This window comes from Nomascus leucogenys, chromosome 17 (assembly GCF_006542625.1).
Source record: "Nomascus leucogenys isolate Asia chromosome 17, Asia_NLE_v1, whole genome shotgun sequence".
Lineage (NCBI taxonomy): Eukaryota > Metazoa > Chordata > Mammalia > Primates > Hylobatidae > Nomascus > Nomascus leucogenys.
This window is the reverse complement of record NC_044397.1, coordinates 61,975,252-61,992,271: the sequence shown is the minus strand read 5'-3', so window position 1 is coordinate 61,992,271 and position 17,020 is coordinate 61,975,252. Positions and strand designations below refer to the sequence as shown.

General features: G+C 42.6%; 1 protein-coding gene across 8 annotated transcripts in view; it reads left to right on the top strand.

Annotated features, from left to right (window-relative positions):
* HECW1 (HECT, C2 and WW domain containing E3 ubiquitin protein ligase 1) overlaps nt 1-17,020 on the top strand; it is a 464,866-nt gene that overhangs the window by 279,992 nt on the left and 167,854 nt on the right. For all 8 annotated transcript variants that reach the window (XM_003268823.3, XM_012496683.2, XM_030796709.1 and 5 more), the window contains one exon: nt 16,323-16,398. In XM_003268823.3, the coding sequence (XP_003268871.1) occupies nt 16,323-16,398 (76 nt within the window). The remainder of the gene's footprint in view (nt 1-16,322; nt 16,399-17,020) is intronic.

The window sequence follows — 17,020 nt, the reverse complement described above, 5'->3', positions numbered from 1 at the left end:
CTGTGCCCAGCCTCTTTGAGTTTCTTTTGCTCAACATAACTTTTGTAGGATTAATCCATATCGTGCTGTAGTTTTTCATTCTTTTGTGTGACTGTACCAGTTTATTTATTCTACTGTTGATGGACATTTGGGTTTAGTGTTGCTGCTATGAATATTTTTATACATTTTTTTGTGAATGTATGTGATTTTTTCCCCCTAGATGAAGTTTTGCTCTTGTTACCTAGGCTAGGGTGCAATGGTGCGATCTTGGCTCACTGCAACCTCCATCTCCTGGGTTCAAGCGATTCTCCTGCCTCAGCCTCCGAGTAGCTGGGATTACAGGTGCCCACCACCACATTCGGGTAATTTTTTGTATTTTTAGTAGAGACAGGGTTTCACCATGTTGGCCAGGTTGATCTCAAACTCCTGACCTCAGGTGATCCACCTGCCTCGGCCTCCTGAAGTGCTGGGATTACAGGCATGAGCCACCAGGCCTGGCCAATATATGTGACTTTTGATGGGTATATAATTAGGGTGAAATTATTAAGTCATGGTTTATGCATATGATAATTTTTAGTAGATTCTGCTAAAGTTTTACAAAGTGGTTTTACAAATTTACACTTCCACCAGCAGCGTATGAGAGCTCCAGTTGTTCCACATCCTTGTCAACACTTGATATTGTCTTTTCATTTTTAGTTGTGAAAGGGTGTGTAGTGGTATTGCAGTGTAGTTTTATTTGTATCTTCCTGATGATTAATGAAGTGAACATTTTTTCATGTTAGGGACCCCAGGTTTGTTGGCCATTGGATTCCTGCTTTTGTGAAGTGTTTGCAAAATCTTTTGTCCTTTTTTCCCATTGGGCTGTTTACTTTTTTCATGTTAATTTGTAGTTCTTTATATATTCTGGATATAGTTCTTTGTTATATATCTTCTACCCGTGGATGGCATTTTAGAATCTTGGTGCTGTGGTGAATTAAAGTTCTTATTTTTATTTATTTATTTACTTCTTTGAGACAAGAGTCTTGCTCTGTTACCAAAGCTGGAGGGCAATGGCTTGATCATAGCTCACTGCAGCCTTGAACTCCTGGGCTCAAGCAATTCTCCCACCTTTGCCTCCTGAGTAGCTAGGACTACAGGCACATACTACCATGCATGGCTAATTTTTTTTTTTTTTTTTGAGATGGAGTCTTGCTCTGTCACCTGGGCTGGAGTGCAGTGGTGTGATATCCACTCACTGCAACCTCCACCTCCCGGGTGATTCTCCTGTCTCCTGTCTCAACCTCTCGAGTAGCCAATTCTATCTCCTGTCTCAACCTCTGAGTAGCTGGGATTACAGGCATGTGCCACCACACCCAGCTAATTTTTGTATTTTCAGTAGAGACAGAGTTTCACCATGTTGGCTAGGCTGGTCGCAAACTCTTGACCTCAGGTGATCTGCCTGCCTTGGCCTCACAAAGTGCTGGGATTATAGGTGGGAGCCATCACACCTGGCTGATAATTTTTAAAAAATTTTTTTAGAAATGGGGTTTCACTATGTTGCCCAAGCTGGTCTCAAACTCCTGGCCTCAAGCAGTCCTCCTGCCTTGGCCTCCCAGAGTGCTATGATTACAGGTGTGAGTCACCACACCCAGCCGAGCCTCAAATTCTAGATTTATAATGATATGGATAGATGATAAAAATAGAAGCCCCTCATGCCTGTAATCCCAGCACTTTGGGAGGCCAAGGCGGGTGGATCACAAGGTCAGGAGATCGAGACCATCCTGGCTACATGGTGAAACCCTGTCTCTACTAAAAAATACAAAAAATTAGCCGGGCATGGTGGCGGGCACCTGTAGTCCCAGCTGCTCAGGAGTCTGAGGCAGGAGAATGGCGTGAACCCAGGAGGCGGAGCTTGCAGTGAGCTGAGATTGTGCCACTGCACTCCAGCCTGGGCGACAGAGCGAGACTCAGTCTCAAAAAAAAAAATAAAAAAAAATAGAAGCCCCTTCAGAGGACTGTGGAAAGTGTGTCTGAGGATGTGGTGAAGCAATGCCTGTGCTGCTCTCAGCACTTGCCCCACATGGGGTAACTACCCAGTAAAAGTTAATTAGTACTGTTTTGTGAGCTTTTCTATAATGTTTCTCTCTGGGACTACTCCAGCTCTCTGGTTACAAAATACATAGATTTCAACATCATAGAGAAAATGCATATTTGGACAACGTATACAAAACTGGAAAGTGCAAAAAATAACAAGTTACTGCCTATAAGCAGAAGCTTAATCCCTCATTCAAGATGTCTCTTTTAAAGGAATTTACTGACCCTAGGATAGTATCTGTGAGATGAATAGACAGTGGATCTATCCCACCAGATGGAAGGATGGATGTGGGGGAAGGGGTTGGATAAATGAGTGAACTGAGTGGATGGATTGCACATAGTTCAAAATGATGACTGAAATGTGGATTTATTATCTTAAGTTCTGGGATACATGTGCTAAACATGCAGGTTTGTTACATAGGTATACATGTTCCATGGTGGATTGCTGCACCCATCAACCCATCATCTAGGTTTTAAGCCCCTCATGCATTAGGGAGTTGTCCTAATGCTCTCCCTCCCCTTGTCCCCCGCCACCCAACAGGCCCCGGTGTATGATGTTCCCTCTCCTGTGTCCATGTGTTCTCATTTTTCAACTCCCACTTATGAGTGAGAACATGTGGTGTTTGGTTTTCTGTTCCTGTGTTAGTTTACTGAGAACAATGGCTTCCGGCTTCATCCATGTACCTGCAAAGGACATGAACTCATTATTTTTTTATGGCAGCATAGTATTCCATGGTGTATGTGTGCCACATTTTCTTTATCCAGTCTATCATTGATGGATATTCGGGTTGGTTCCAAGTCTTTGCTATTGTAAATTGTGCTACAATAAACATACGTGTGCATGTGTCTTTATAGTAGCATGATTTATAATCCTTTGGGTGTATATATATACCCAGTAATGGGATTGCTGAGTCAAATGGTATTTCTGGTTCTAGATCCTTGAGGAATTGCCACACTGTCTTCCCCAATGGTTGGACTAATTTACACTCTCACCAACAGTGTAAAAGTATTCCTATTTCTCCACAGCCTCACCAGCATCTGTTGTTTCCTGACTTTTTAATAATTGCCATTCTAACTGGCATGAAATGGTATCTCATTGTGGTTTTGATTTGCATTTCTCTAATGACCAGTGATGATGAGCTTTTTTTCATATGTTTATTGGCCGCATAAATACCTTCTTTTGAGAAGCATCTGTTCATATCCTTTGCCCACTTTTTGATAGGGTTGTTTTCTTATAAATTTGTTTAAGTTCCTTGTAGATTCTGGATATTAGCAAATATTTCTAAGAAAATAGAGTTGGCCCTTAAACAACACAGGAGTTTAGGGCTTCCACTCCCCCATGCAGTCAAACATTTGTGTATAACTTTTGACTCTCCCAAAACTTAACCACTAACACCCTGTTGTTAACTAGAAGCCTTGCCAGTAACATAAACAGTTGATTAACATATTTTATATGTTATTTGTATTATATGCCATATTCTTACAATAAAGTAAGCTAGAGAAAAAATATTAAGAAAGTCATAAGGAAGAGAAAATATATTTGCTAGTCATTAAGTGGAAGGGGATCATCATAAAGGTTTTCATCCTTGTCATTACATTGAGTAGACTGAGGAGGAGGAGGAGGAAGAGAAGGAGTTGGTCTTGCTGTCTCTGAATTGGTGGTTTGTCTGCAAGTTTTTTCAAATTGTTGCAAACTCCAAAATGTTTTCAAATATATGTATTGAAAAAATTCATGTATACGTAGACTTACACAGTTCAAACCCATGTTGTTCAAGAGTCAACTGTAATTTGATGAGAATTACTATCAGTTACTTCTAGAGCACAAGTGAGTGTTGTTTTGGGGGTTCTCCACGTACCCCCTGGAAATGCAGAAGAAGGTAGGTGTGAAGTTCTTGGATTCTGGCCAGTATTTAATGAAAGATTAACTCACTTATCCCATAATCCAGCAACCCATGGGTAGTGGGAAGCTCCAGTGACACCTCTGGAGGGAATGTGGCAGCTGCTGCAGGAAGACAGAGCCCCAAGATGGTTGTGTGCCTGAAGCTGGCAGCAAGCTCATCCTTGGACCTTAGAGAGTTTTTCCTAAGTATCCATGTGGCATGTCCATAGGAAAAAAGATGTTACATTAGCAAGAAAAAATACATCTTTGCCTAAAACTTAAACACATTTTTAGATGGGAATACAACTTAGAAATTTTAAAGCAAGTCAGTGAGGGGGAAAACATTTGCCTTTCAAAAAATCATTTTCTAGGCATCTTTTCATTTAGTGAGGAGTAAATATTATCATGTTTTTGCCATTACACTCACATGAATGAGCCATGTCCATTCTTCTTTGGATTATCCCTCAAAATTGCTCATCTATTCAGTGAGTGGGAGTGGGTGGCTAGAAAGAGCTCTATGCAAAATGCAGCCCTTGTCTTCACTAAGCAGACTGACCCAGATGGAACAGCAACCGACACACTTCCTATGATTTCATTTACCCAAAGGCTTTGCAGTCGTTTGGTTTAATCGCTATTTTAAAAAGTAGAATCAAATGACTTTCTCCCTCCATCCTCACATACTTAGATGAAAAGAGCTAACTCTTGTCACTCTTGCATCCTTAACTAGACTTGGTGATAAAGGACAAAACCCAGGTCTGGAAGGATAATAATTACAAGGAGTTTCATAATTTGTAAGAAAAAGATCCTGAATTCAGAGAAATGCGTTCAGCCAAAGGGGCATCTCTCTTTCCCTCAACACCCTCTTCCAATGGGTCACCAAGTTCTATCCATTTTATCACTTGGCAGTCTCCCCTCTCCCCTCCCCTCCCCTCCTGCGTACTGACAGACAGGGTTTGTGTCATCATCACTCAGACCCTGTTGCAGCTGCCTCCAAATTAGTCTCTCTGCCTCTGTCTTCTGCCCTCTAATTTTGTGATTCACATCCTTGAGTATACACTGGACTCACCTGGGAGACTTAAAGAGGACAGATGCTCAAGTCCCACCCACCTCCCCACCCCCAGTCTGACTCACATGGTCTTGGTAAAGCCTGGGGCAGCTCCTACACCATGGCAGAGCTGTCCCTCAGAGAGCTGGGGTAAGGGGCTGATCTCCATGAGTTCATGTTGCCCTTGCTAACAGAAGAACAAGGCCACTTACACAGTTCGTGGTTTCCAGAAGATGAAGACCGGCCACAGTTTCCCAGGAGAAATACAACTGTTGTTAGTTCTACAGTCAGGCAGATATTTCTCCCAAGGCAAAAGAATATGTCGAAAATGAGCTTTGCATCAGAAAGGAAATCGCTTGGCGAAGGTTGTATTCATTTCCTATTTTGTTGTGTTACAAATTATCACAAAGTTAGCTCATGGGTCTATAGTTCAGAAGTCCTGGACAGCATGGCTGGATTCTCTGCTCAGTCTATTGCAAGGTAAAATACCTGAAATCAATGTCAGCCAGGCTGAGTTCTCATCTGGAAGTTCTGTGGAAAAGCCTGCTTTCAAGCTCATTCTTGTTGTTGGCAGAATTCAGTTCCTTGTGGTTAGGACTGAAGTGCCTGTTTCCTGTTTCCTTGCTGACTTAGCCAGGGGCCACCCTGGGTCCTTCGTGCTGCCCACATTCCTTACCACATGGTCCCCTCCATCTTCCAGCCAGCAATGGTATGTCAAACCCTTCTCACCTTGAATCTTTCACTTCCTCTCTCTCTCTTTGACCTCTAGGCCCAGATTGAAAGAGTTTGTGTGATTAAGTCAGCCCCTTATAATGTCCCTTTGTTAAAGTCAGCTATCCTGATCCCAGAGTAATTCACAGTCCCTGGGCACATATACCACAGAGGCAGGAAATCTTGGGGCCCATCTTAGAATTCTGCCTGCTGCAAAGGCTCAGAAGGGTACCCCTAGTCCTCCTGGTATTTGGAGGTTGAAGGTGGAGGAGGAAAGAGAAGAGCCAAGCCATCCCAACTCAGCCCAAAATTTCTAACTACCCACGTGATACAGAAACCCACTCCCAGGGATGTGCATGAGCCCTGAAGAAGCAGTGCTGCCCCAGCTCAAACAGCTTACCCTACATGAGCTGCCAACACTTGCCCCTAGATCCAGCCTGATGCCAAAGCAATCAGGGAGATGTTCCTGCCCCCCTGCATGTTTCTCCTGTCTTCTAATGAAACCCTTCCAGAAATTCTGCCCCACCCACTTCCCCACCAGCTTCAGCTGTGTCACCTATCATCTCAAGTTGTGAGCCCTCATCTCAGGTCCATGGACTCTCAAATCAGCTCAGATGAGGGAGGAATGTGTCCGTCAGCTCCCTCATCTGGGCCAGCTGAAGGGTGTAGAAGCTAACAGAAGCTCACCACACTATGCCTGTATTTTTTATTTCACATAAGGACAGGTTTTGTTTACAAAATACTTAAAATAGCAGCTTGACATGAATTCCTTAGAAAACAGGATAGAAACATAAGGCCAAGACTACCCACATATTAAGTCAATCCAGATGAGTGTGGCATACCAGGCAATGCATTTTTTTTCCTGAGGTGTGTATTTCAAATAGAGTCTGGATGGGCAGAAACATGATCCAGCCATTTAGAAGGCACTGAGGCAGCTTCCAGAACTGTGTTTTGGTCCCATCTTTTCCTCACAGCAGCTTTTTCTTGTCATGAAACCATCAGCCCTCATTCTCCCACTTCCTCTCCATCTCTCCCCACCACCAATCCGATTGTTTTCCCTCCCCTCCTCACGCAGCCCCCAGCCAGCCCCTTCTCTTGGGCTGGCTTTGAATGGATCGAGGTTATGGAAACGGATTCATCTTCACTCTTCCTGTTTTACCTTTTTCTAAGTCTTAGAGGATCCAGGTCTCTCTCTGTGGTCTTTATTCATCAAAACTACTACAGTGTTGGTGTCTTTCTGATTAAAGGACTCAGGTTCCTCAAGTTTGAAGGAGAAAGTAAGTTTTAAATACTTTTTACAAAGGAAACTTTCTTTCTTGATTCTGCCTGTATGTTTATCTAATTCCACAACCAACTAGAGAAACAGGATCATCCATCTTCTGGTCTTTTACAGACTTGTAGACATGCAGAAAATGCTAACAGCAAGACATTTACATAGGAAGCCTTTTTAAAGGATATAAATTACCATACTGATAAGTCATAGGTGTTAGACACAGACCAGTGCTTTTTGTTGGTTTTCAGCTTATGGTATATTTATAACTCTTCTAAGCTGGACCAAATGATCTAACAAAGGGCAACAGATTTCTCCTCCACAGTGAATGGAGGGTTCAGGATTCTGGGCTCTGGCCCCGATTTGTCTGGCATGACCAGTTATGTGACCTAGTGGGCCCCTTGATTGACCAGCTTATGCTTCACGTTTTTCATCTATAAAGTAAGGAATCAGATGTTAGATAATCTGCTAATATAATTCTTAACGATAGAAGTCAGAGGTTAAAAAACAAATATGATATAAATAACAACAGCCTGATTTACAGCATGTATTATGTGACACTTTTATACACATTATGCCATTCCGTTCTCAGGAGAACTCAGTGAGATACGTTTTATTATGCTCTCCATTTGATGGAAAAGAAAACCGAGCATTAGAGCAATTGATTGCCTCACCCTAACACAGACAAAGGAGGAGCTGGCAGAGAAAGGGACGTGCTGGCTCCAGCCTGGCTGCCTCTTAACACCATATTGTACACCTGCCTGTGACCACCTCCGTAAATGCTCCCGACCATCCATCCACTCCACATCCAGGGAATTCAACATCCATTCCTGAATTATTTATCTCTTTGTAAAGAAGGAATAAAACATGACTTGGTTATTATGCAGTACAATAATGGCCAACATCACATTTGTAGGTCAAAAATGTTTAGGACAAGAACTGCAAATTCAAAAGCTTCCAGGGAGCCAGGTCAGTATCACATGTCATCAGATCTAAAATGCCATGGACTTTCAAACCAACCATTGATTTTCATATTGCCAAGCTAGAAAAACTTTCTAATTTTAATTACAAGACTTATGAGTGGTATACTGCATAATGATTGTCAAATGTTAAGCAGTGGGTGCTTGGAATGAAAGAAGCAGTCACAGGACACCTGGGGACGTGTGATGCTTCTGAAGAGGATGCTGTTTCTCAGCCCCAGGGAGTTGCTGCTGGATATTCTGGGTTTTTTTGTTTTGTTTTGTTTTTGAGACTAGCCCAGGCTGGAGTGCAGTGGCATAATCTCAGCTCACTGAAACCTCTGTCTCCTGGGCTCAAGCAATTCTCATGCCTCAGTCTCCCGAGTAGCTGGGATTACAGGTGCATGCCACCATGCCCAGCTGAAACACTCTGTGAGCCAAAGAAAACCCCATCAGTTTGCCATGCAGCCCACTGCCCAGCCTTACCTGTGCCAGTGGGTGCCTCCTGATGAGTTTGAACCAGGTAAGAATGATCGGCCTACAGAGAGTGGGGTGATGACCCCTTCACAGGCTGAGGGGACAGCTGGCTGGGTAATGGTCATCCAGACAAGAAAGGAGTGGGGCCTGGACCAAGGTGCCAGTGATGGGGATGCAAAGAAGAAGGTCATTGTTTCTAGTGGAAGATGCAGGCCCAAGCCCTGAAAACAAAAGCCTGTGTGGCCAAGGGGTCGCCAGAATCTAATTCTCATGACCAGGGAAAGAGAGTTTTGAGGGTAGGTGAGGTTTAGTAAGATGTCTATCTTTCCGTTACCATTTAAGAGATGTAGACCCTTGAGAGTGGTGTTTCTCAAAGTGTGGTCCCTCCACCGCCAGCGTCAGCGTCACCTGAGAACTTGTTAGCAATTCAAACTGCTGGAGCCCTCCCCAGACTTAAAAAATCAGTCCTTCTGGGGGTGGGCCCAGCAATGTGTGTTTTATCAAGCCCTGTAGGCAATTCTGATGCATGCTAAAGTTGGAGAACCTCTGCACTAGAGCAGATGCCACTCAATTATTTTTTAGGACTCAGTACAATCTATGTCCTCACTTTTAGAACAGTCTACACTACACAAGAAGCTATGTTAGAGAAGAATCACTTTACAGCCTAAGAACCATCAGGGAAAATCTACTATTGGATTAATCTCAGCTAGCATTTTCATTTGCACAGTGCTTCTTACACATTCTCATCACCTTGTTGTTGTTGTTGTTTTAAAGAGACAGGATCTCATTCTGTCACCCAGGCTGGAGTGCGGTGGTATGATCACGGCTCATTGCAGCCTTGAACTCCTGGGCTCAAGGGATCCTCCTACCTCAGCCTCCCAGGTAGCTGGGACTACAGGTGTGCACCGCCATGCCTGACTAAATTTTTGTGGAGAAAGAGTCTCACAATGTTGCTCAGGCTGATTTTGAACTCCTGGTCTCAAGTGATCCTTCCACTTTGGCCTCCCAAAGCGCTGAGATTACAGGTGTGAGCCACCTACCTGGCCCCCTCATTATTTTTAGTAAGCTAAAAGTAGCAGATCTTTGCCTGAAGGAGATGTATTCCTGGTGCTAAAATCTTGCAGGCCTGTGTGGTCAAAAGCAAGCAGAGTAAAGAAAATCATTCCTAATTAACTCATTATTTCCAATTCGCACCATGAAAGCTATAGGATAAATGCCTCATTTTTCCAACCCCTCTCTTTTTCCTCCTAGTGATTAGCATAAGAGCCCTGAAATTGAGGACCCTGTGCCTTGTCTTCAGGGTGGTAAAGAAAGCAGGAGCTGTGCAGACTGGAAGCTGGCTTGGTGACGGTGGCATCAGAAAGCAAAGGGAGGCCACGCATGGTGGCTCATGCCTGGAATCTCAGCACATGAGAGACCAAAGCAAGAGGATCACTGGAGCCCAGAAATTCCAGACCAGCCTGGGCAACATAGTGAGACCCCATTCCTACAAAAAAAATTTTAAAATTTGCCAGGCATGGTGGTGCACATCTGCAGTCCCAGCTACCCAGGAGTCTGAGGTGGGAGGACCACCTGAGCCTAGGGAGTCAAAGCTGCAGTGAGCTATGATGGTGCTACTGCATCCAGCCTGGGCAGCACAGCAAGCAACTCTTAAGAAAAAAAAAACAGCAGAGTTGTGGAGGCAGAATATGAACAAAATATGAGCAAAAGAGATGCAAGCAGCCAGGCTAGATCTGAGGAAATGGCCCCAGGGGGTTAACAGACTCTATGGAGAGGGAGTAGTGAGTTCTGAAACTCTTGTTTTAAGTCTTTCAGACCAAATATTGATTCATCTCAAGTGAATTTTGTGAAGTTGTAGCAGGCCAGGTCTCACTAACACAGGCCTCCGTTACAACTGTCCCAGCACTAACTGAGGAGCTAGGTTAAACATTAAAAGCTGATTGAGCCAGTGCCCTTATACAATGGCTGGAATGTAACAAAGAGCCCACCAAGAGTTTTGCCTAGGCTTTTCCTGGGCCTTGAAGCATGACAAGATAAGCAAGGAATTCTTAACAGGACTCTTTTAGAATTAAACAAATTTTATTGGGGGTCTGAAAAAACTCCCCAGGCCTCCACAAACAAGTTTATTGGGGTCTAAAGGAACTCTCCAAACCTTTATAATTTGGCAGAAGACAAAATAAGGGTAATCACCCTAGCACCTAGACCCATTTAGATTAAATAAACTTACTGAGGCTCCAGAAGAAGGTCTTCAGAACTCAGACCTTAGTTATAGATTAAAAGAAGTTAATCACTTACATCTTTAGATGAATGCACACTTACACATAGACATATAGCTTAGAAGGTATGTAAGTTCTAGAAAACTTTGTAATTTTGAGTTGGTCTGGTGATAATCTCTAGATCTTCTCCCAGTAACTGGTTATAGAAATAAAAACTCTCTTCCTCCCCAGTTCATCTGTATCTCGTTATTGGGCCACGAGAAATAGCAGCCTGACCCTCAGTTTGGTCTGGGAACAAAGTCATTGAATTGTTCTTAGCTCAGCTTTCACATTTGTAAGCAAGAGTGGGAGTGAATGATACCTAATTCTTAAACAGTTAAAATAATGCATATGGAAGAACTGGCTCTGTGCCACTCACCTGTGTTGCTTTCCCCACCCCTTTGATGGGCCTTCTTCTAAGTCTTTCATCTCAAGTGTCCCTGAGGTTGGGGAGATTTCCTTGGAATTCAGTTGGCTTATGTTTCTTTCATTTAAGCCCCTAAAGTTGGCTTTGCCCTTTCAGTTTACAGGTCTTTCTGTTAGAGAACTTGAAATGTGCTGCCTCCAACAGCAAGCAGTTAGAATGACAGTCATATAATGAGGGTCTAATGAGGGAAATGCACTCAGCAGTGCTCTGTAAACATGGGTAAGGTGTGTTTACTTATCTACCATTTACTTGTTTGAACATCTCAGGGAATTTGGAGGTGGAAAAGGAGCTTGGGCCTTTGGTTGGTTTGCTTTTTAGTTTTTGTTTCTTGCTCTTTTAAGATGGCTTTGAGGCCTATCTGATTACGTAATAGACTTTGTCTTGGAGGTAAAAGTTACTGAACTTTAGAGGAATCCCTGGATCTCTGATGCAAAGTGGAACTCATAATTCCCTACTTTCAGCTGCCAATACACCGCAGCTTACATATTATTGATAATGTAATGATATTTGCACCTCATTTTTAGGTTCCATTATTATTATGGAGCCCTATACTTTTCATTTATAGGCAAATCAAAGTTTTCTGGGCCAGATGAATAAGACTCAGTGACATAATGAATTTTAATCTCTGCCTCATTGTCAATTTAATTGTTCTATAACTAAAACAAACCTTGTCAGCATGTTTAGGGGAAATAATTCTATAATTATTTGAGAATAGTCGTGGGTATGTAAATGGAGTTATCACGTCAGAATTGAGCATAATGTGGCCACACTCCTATTGGAAATGCCATATGCACTAAAGGGAGCAGCTCCAGCTTTTACCCAAAGGAAGTAAACCCAGGTCTGGGCCATTCCAAGAGGCAGCTTAGAAAGTTCTTCGAAATCTCCTGCTTTACCTTCCAAATACATGCTCATTTGGCATTCAGCTTTAGATTTCTTCATATTTGTTTTTAAAATAAAGACAATTTTATCCAAAATTTTGGGTAAAATGATGTTCCCAGGCAGGCACCCTTGCCCCTGGGCATAGCTGCTTACCTCTGGGAACAGAAGGGGCCCGTGTGAGAAGCCCTGATGTCTTGGGAGGCTGGAAGACCTGGGATATAGGTCAGCACACATATATGACTGTGTGATTAGATGCTGCTGTGTATTTTTAGCAAACCACCTCATCTTTCATGCAGTGATACTGTGCAAAGAAAGGGTAAAATTTGAAGAACATGCTGGAGAGTAAAGGCCGAGGGAGCCCTGTCAACTGCGCTATAGTCTCTGGACTGCTGAAACGGAAGATCCCCTGCCAGGGTGAAAAGAGCTGATCTTCACACTCTTTTGCTGAATTGCAGTTTTAGGGGTGTGCAACAGTGGTGTGAATTCATGTTTACAGCTTTTCAAAAGGCAATTGTAAAGAGAAAATGAGAATGAGAGTAGGAGAGAAAGACATCTGAATTGACCTCAAAGCTCTTAATTTAACTCCAAGAGCTTCTCAATACCCTGCAGAATCTTCTACACCCCACAACAGATTCAGTTTGGAATCTGTTAAACCATTTGCCAAGTAGGCTCTGTTGTGGAAACATTTGGGTGCAAGACATACACAGTGAAACTGCCAGAGCTTCAACAGAGAGAGAGGGGCAACAGGACCCAGCACCAAGCAGTTAGAATGGCAGTCAGGCATCAGACAAGCCAAAGAGGAAAGGGAGCTAGTCAGCCCTGAGAAGACATGCCATCTCCCTGACAGGCCTGCAGCCTCAGGTTGCTCCAGGGTGAAACTATTTGGGCTGAGTCTTCACGTCATTTTCACAATCAATAAACTGTAAAGAGTCTGTCTGTGAGTATAGCACGTTTCTCAACGTCAAACATGCTTCTGCAATGCATCGCGAGTGAGAAGTCAGGATGTCAAACCTCCCTAAGACTGGGCAAACATTTTTACTTCCTGGAAAATGTTTATTATGGCTACCATTCCCTCCATTTTTGTGTCATCAGTGTGGTGCTTAGATGACTTTGTAAATGATGTTAGTGAAAAGCCAAGAATTTACATGGGATTTTATGGAGACTTAAATGATGTGTCTCCTCACTGAGCTTAGTAGCTTTTGAAAAACATACTCTTTTTTCTTCTTCTTCTTCTTCTTTTTTTTTTTTTCATGTACAGACCTGTTTTTGATGCAATAAAGATAAAGAGGCTTCTTTGTAAATACTCTGAATGCCAGCAGAGGAGTATTTAAATATGAAGAACCAAAATATGTATGCTTTAAAAAGGAAGAAATAAATGTACCATCCTTTGTTATCATTGCATGTTTGAGCTCATTTCAGCTTAGCTTGAAATATGCAATTTAATCCTTTACTTTTTAAAAAATATACATTGGAATGCACATACTCTAGACTTACAATTCTATAAACTGTAATTATTAAAATTATAGTTTCTATTGTTCCCCCAAAGAACTTATATTCTTAGAAAGAGACAAACTTGGGGTGGACATTTTTAAATTAGAATTAGGAACCAGAAGCTTTAGCCATTGATTGTTAATTGTCCTGGTGATGCAGTATAGCACTGTGAGGAGGGGTGGTCAGCATGTGGAGGTCTCCCACGGCCATGTCCAGGCACAGGCTTGCAAGAGAAAAAAGTCCACAACATTAAGGAATTTGGAAGCCCTGATTATGCCATGAGGACTGGCCACCTTCAGAGTTAAGAAGAGCATGGTCTAGCCTGAGGATGTGGTCTCTGAACTGATGGCTGATCTCCATTTCTTAGTGTCAGCCATTGATGGGAATAACAAACAGAAAGGAGGAGGGAGAAGGCCCTCTGACGTGAAGAAGGCTAATTGTTATCAAAATGCCAGGGATTTGTTCTAGGTCCCATTGCTCCATGCATAGAAAGCCAATCACTGAGACAATGAGTATTGCCAGGAAAGAAGGCTTTTTATTTGGGTGATGTTAACTGGGAGAGTAGGAGTTAAGTTTCAAATCCATCTCCTTGACCAACTAAAATTGGGATTTATATATCAGAGAAGGAATGTAAAACAGGAACAAAGGAGGAGTCTAAGGAACTAAGGAAGACGAATAAGGGGTCTGTCATCCAATGGTCTAGATCTGGGCATCTGGTGAGTTTCAGTCCCTCACCTGAGAGTCAGTTTCCTGAGGAAGGAATTCCAATGAGACTGTAACTGCCCAAAGGTTCACCTTGCCCACTGTCTAGGCAGAGCCGATTCATCAAGACAGGGGAATTGCAATAGAGAAAGAGTAATTCACGCAGAGCCTGCTGTGCAGGAGACCGGAGTTTATTATTACTCAAATCCATCTCTCCGAGCATTCAGGGGACAGAGTTTTTAAGGATAACTTGGTGGGGCGGGGCGGAGTAGTGGGTTGGGGGGCTGGAAGCTAGTGAGCCAGGAGTGCTGATTGGTCAGAGATGAAATCATAGGGAGTTGGAGCTGTCTTCTTGCGCTGAGTCAGTTCCTGGGTGGGGGCCACAAGATCAGACTAGCCAGTTTATTGATCTTGGTGGTGCCAGCTGATCCATCAAGTGCAGGGTCTGTGAAATATCTCAAACACTGATCTCAGGAGCAGTTTAGGGAGGGCCAGAATCTTGTAGCCTCCAGCTGCATGACTCCTAAACCATAATTTCTAATCTCGTAGCTAATGTTAGTCCTACAAAGACAATCTAGTCTCCAGGCAAGAAGGAGGTCTGCTTTGGGAAAGGGCTGTTACGGTCTTTGTTTAAACTATAAACTACAAACTTCAGTTTCTCCTAAAGTTAGTTCAGCCTATGCCCGGGAATGAACAAGGACAGCTTGGAGGTTAGAAGCAAGATGGGGTCAGTTAAGTTAGATCCCTTTCACTGTCTCAGCCATAATTTTGCAAAGGCAGCTTTAAGACAAATGTAAGTTTCAAGTTTTCATAACACCTCAGGACCTATGAGAGTTTTGACTCACCAATCCTGGCCATGTTTTACTCTGATTCTTATCAAATGAGACGCTAAGGGACAGACATCTGTCAAAGAGTTTGACAATCTCTTATCTGGCCTGGTGCCGAGCCGCATTCCATATGTCACTCCACTGGTTGGCTCCCTCTGCTGAACAGCCCAGGATCCCTGAGATGCACATCACATTTGGGCCTCAGGGCAGTCATACCAAGATTTGTCTACAAGCTGCAGCCAAGCTCACAGGCTCACCAGGGGCACCTGCTTCAGTGTGAAAAGATGAATAATAATCCCTTTGTATTCCCCTTGGCTGAAGCTGTGAGCCCTGTGATGCCCAGTCATTACTCCCAGTCTCATATCAGGCAGGTTGATATGAATATCCAATCACAACCTATACAGCATCAAGAATACTAAGAGAAGAAAGAAAAAGACTGAACCCACACAATCTACAAATAATGAGACTCTGAACAAGAGATTACGGATATTTTCATTTTTCTCTTCCTAGTACAGATTACCTTCTAAAAAATGGACACTGTGGATTTGCTTAATACCCAGAGTTTTAAAATTATTTTCTGCAAACATACAACACATGCAAAGGTAAATAGGAAGAGTCATTCTGCCTTCAAATACTCAAAATCATTTCTGAATAAAACCTTCCTAGAAGAGAATGGAAGCAAAAACTCTAGCTATTTTGATTAACCTATTACTAAATATTGAGCAATGATGAAAAACAAAACATTTTAGCAACATTGTTTTCAAATACCTACTAGACTCTAGATAATCCATGTAACAATTGTGTTCTGAAATTTCCGAGGAAGGCAATTGGTTAATTAAGAGAGACCTCAGAAGAGCTCCTTAATGCCATGTTCAGGCTCCTCCCCAGCAGTTTCCTGGAAATCCCTAAATAATAATAAGTGGAGATGCAGCAGTTCAACAATCTACTTTGCTAAATGGAAATACATTATAATTACAATAGTAAACATCTATTGACCTATCATTCTAGTGCCCTAGGCCCTGCTTTAATAAATACTTTTTGCAAATTTGAATGTGAAAAGACATTGTTTGCATAAGTAGTTACAAAGGGTCTTTTCAATTACAGTAATTGTGTTTGTTGACTTCCATTTTCCTGAAAAGCACCCATCACCCCCACTAGCAGATCCTCTACTACTGGGAAAAACATCAGGTTGCTAGAAGGTTGTTTTAATCAATAGTTGCCCAGCGAAATCACTGTCTTCATTGCCTGTAGCTGGTAAAATCACTGTGAATAAGCATGCTTGTATTGAAGTGTGAATATCCATTTCAGTGCTTGTTTTGCTTGTCTCCCATTTTCCTTCTTTTTACAGATTTTTAAAAGCATTGGCGCTGATGAGACTGTCCAAGGACAAGGAAGTCGGAGGCTGATCAGCTTCTCTCTCTCGGGTATGTTTTGCTCACCTAGAGACTTTGTGGACAGACTAAGAATGTCAACCAAGAGTGAAGATACTCGCTTCCATTTCACTCTTACCTACAAGTCAGTCAACCTGTCTGTGCCTCAATTTCTCAATCTGTAAAGCAAAAATGTTTTTTAAATCTGTTCAATTTTCCTTGACCACGTGAGGATAATAGAGAGTTTAGGAAGTAATAGATGTGAAAGCATGTTAAGATGATGGAAAGGGAGGCTGCAGTTCTACCTTTCCCCCAGGTCCATGTAGCAGTAGTTGAGCATATACAAGGGGAAGTAAGGAAAACCGGGAAGAGAAGCAGCTATTCAACTCTTCGTCTAAACAAAAAACCTCACACGGGGCACAACTGGCAAAACAGATAACTGAGCCACTCAAAAATGCACATTCATGGAAAAAAAATCAGTGGAATCCAATTAAGTCTGTTAACTAATAATATTTTAGTTTAATATTTAAGAGTAAGTTTAACGTTTTAGTTTTCATGAATGTACCATGGTTCCATCTGTCACGCGTGTCTGTGTGAAGAGAGTGCACCAACAGGCTTTGTGTGAATAACAAGGCTGTTTATTTCACCTGGGTGCAGGTGGGCTGAGTTCAAAAAG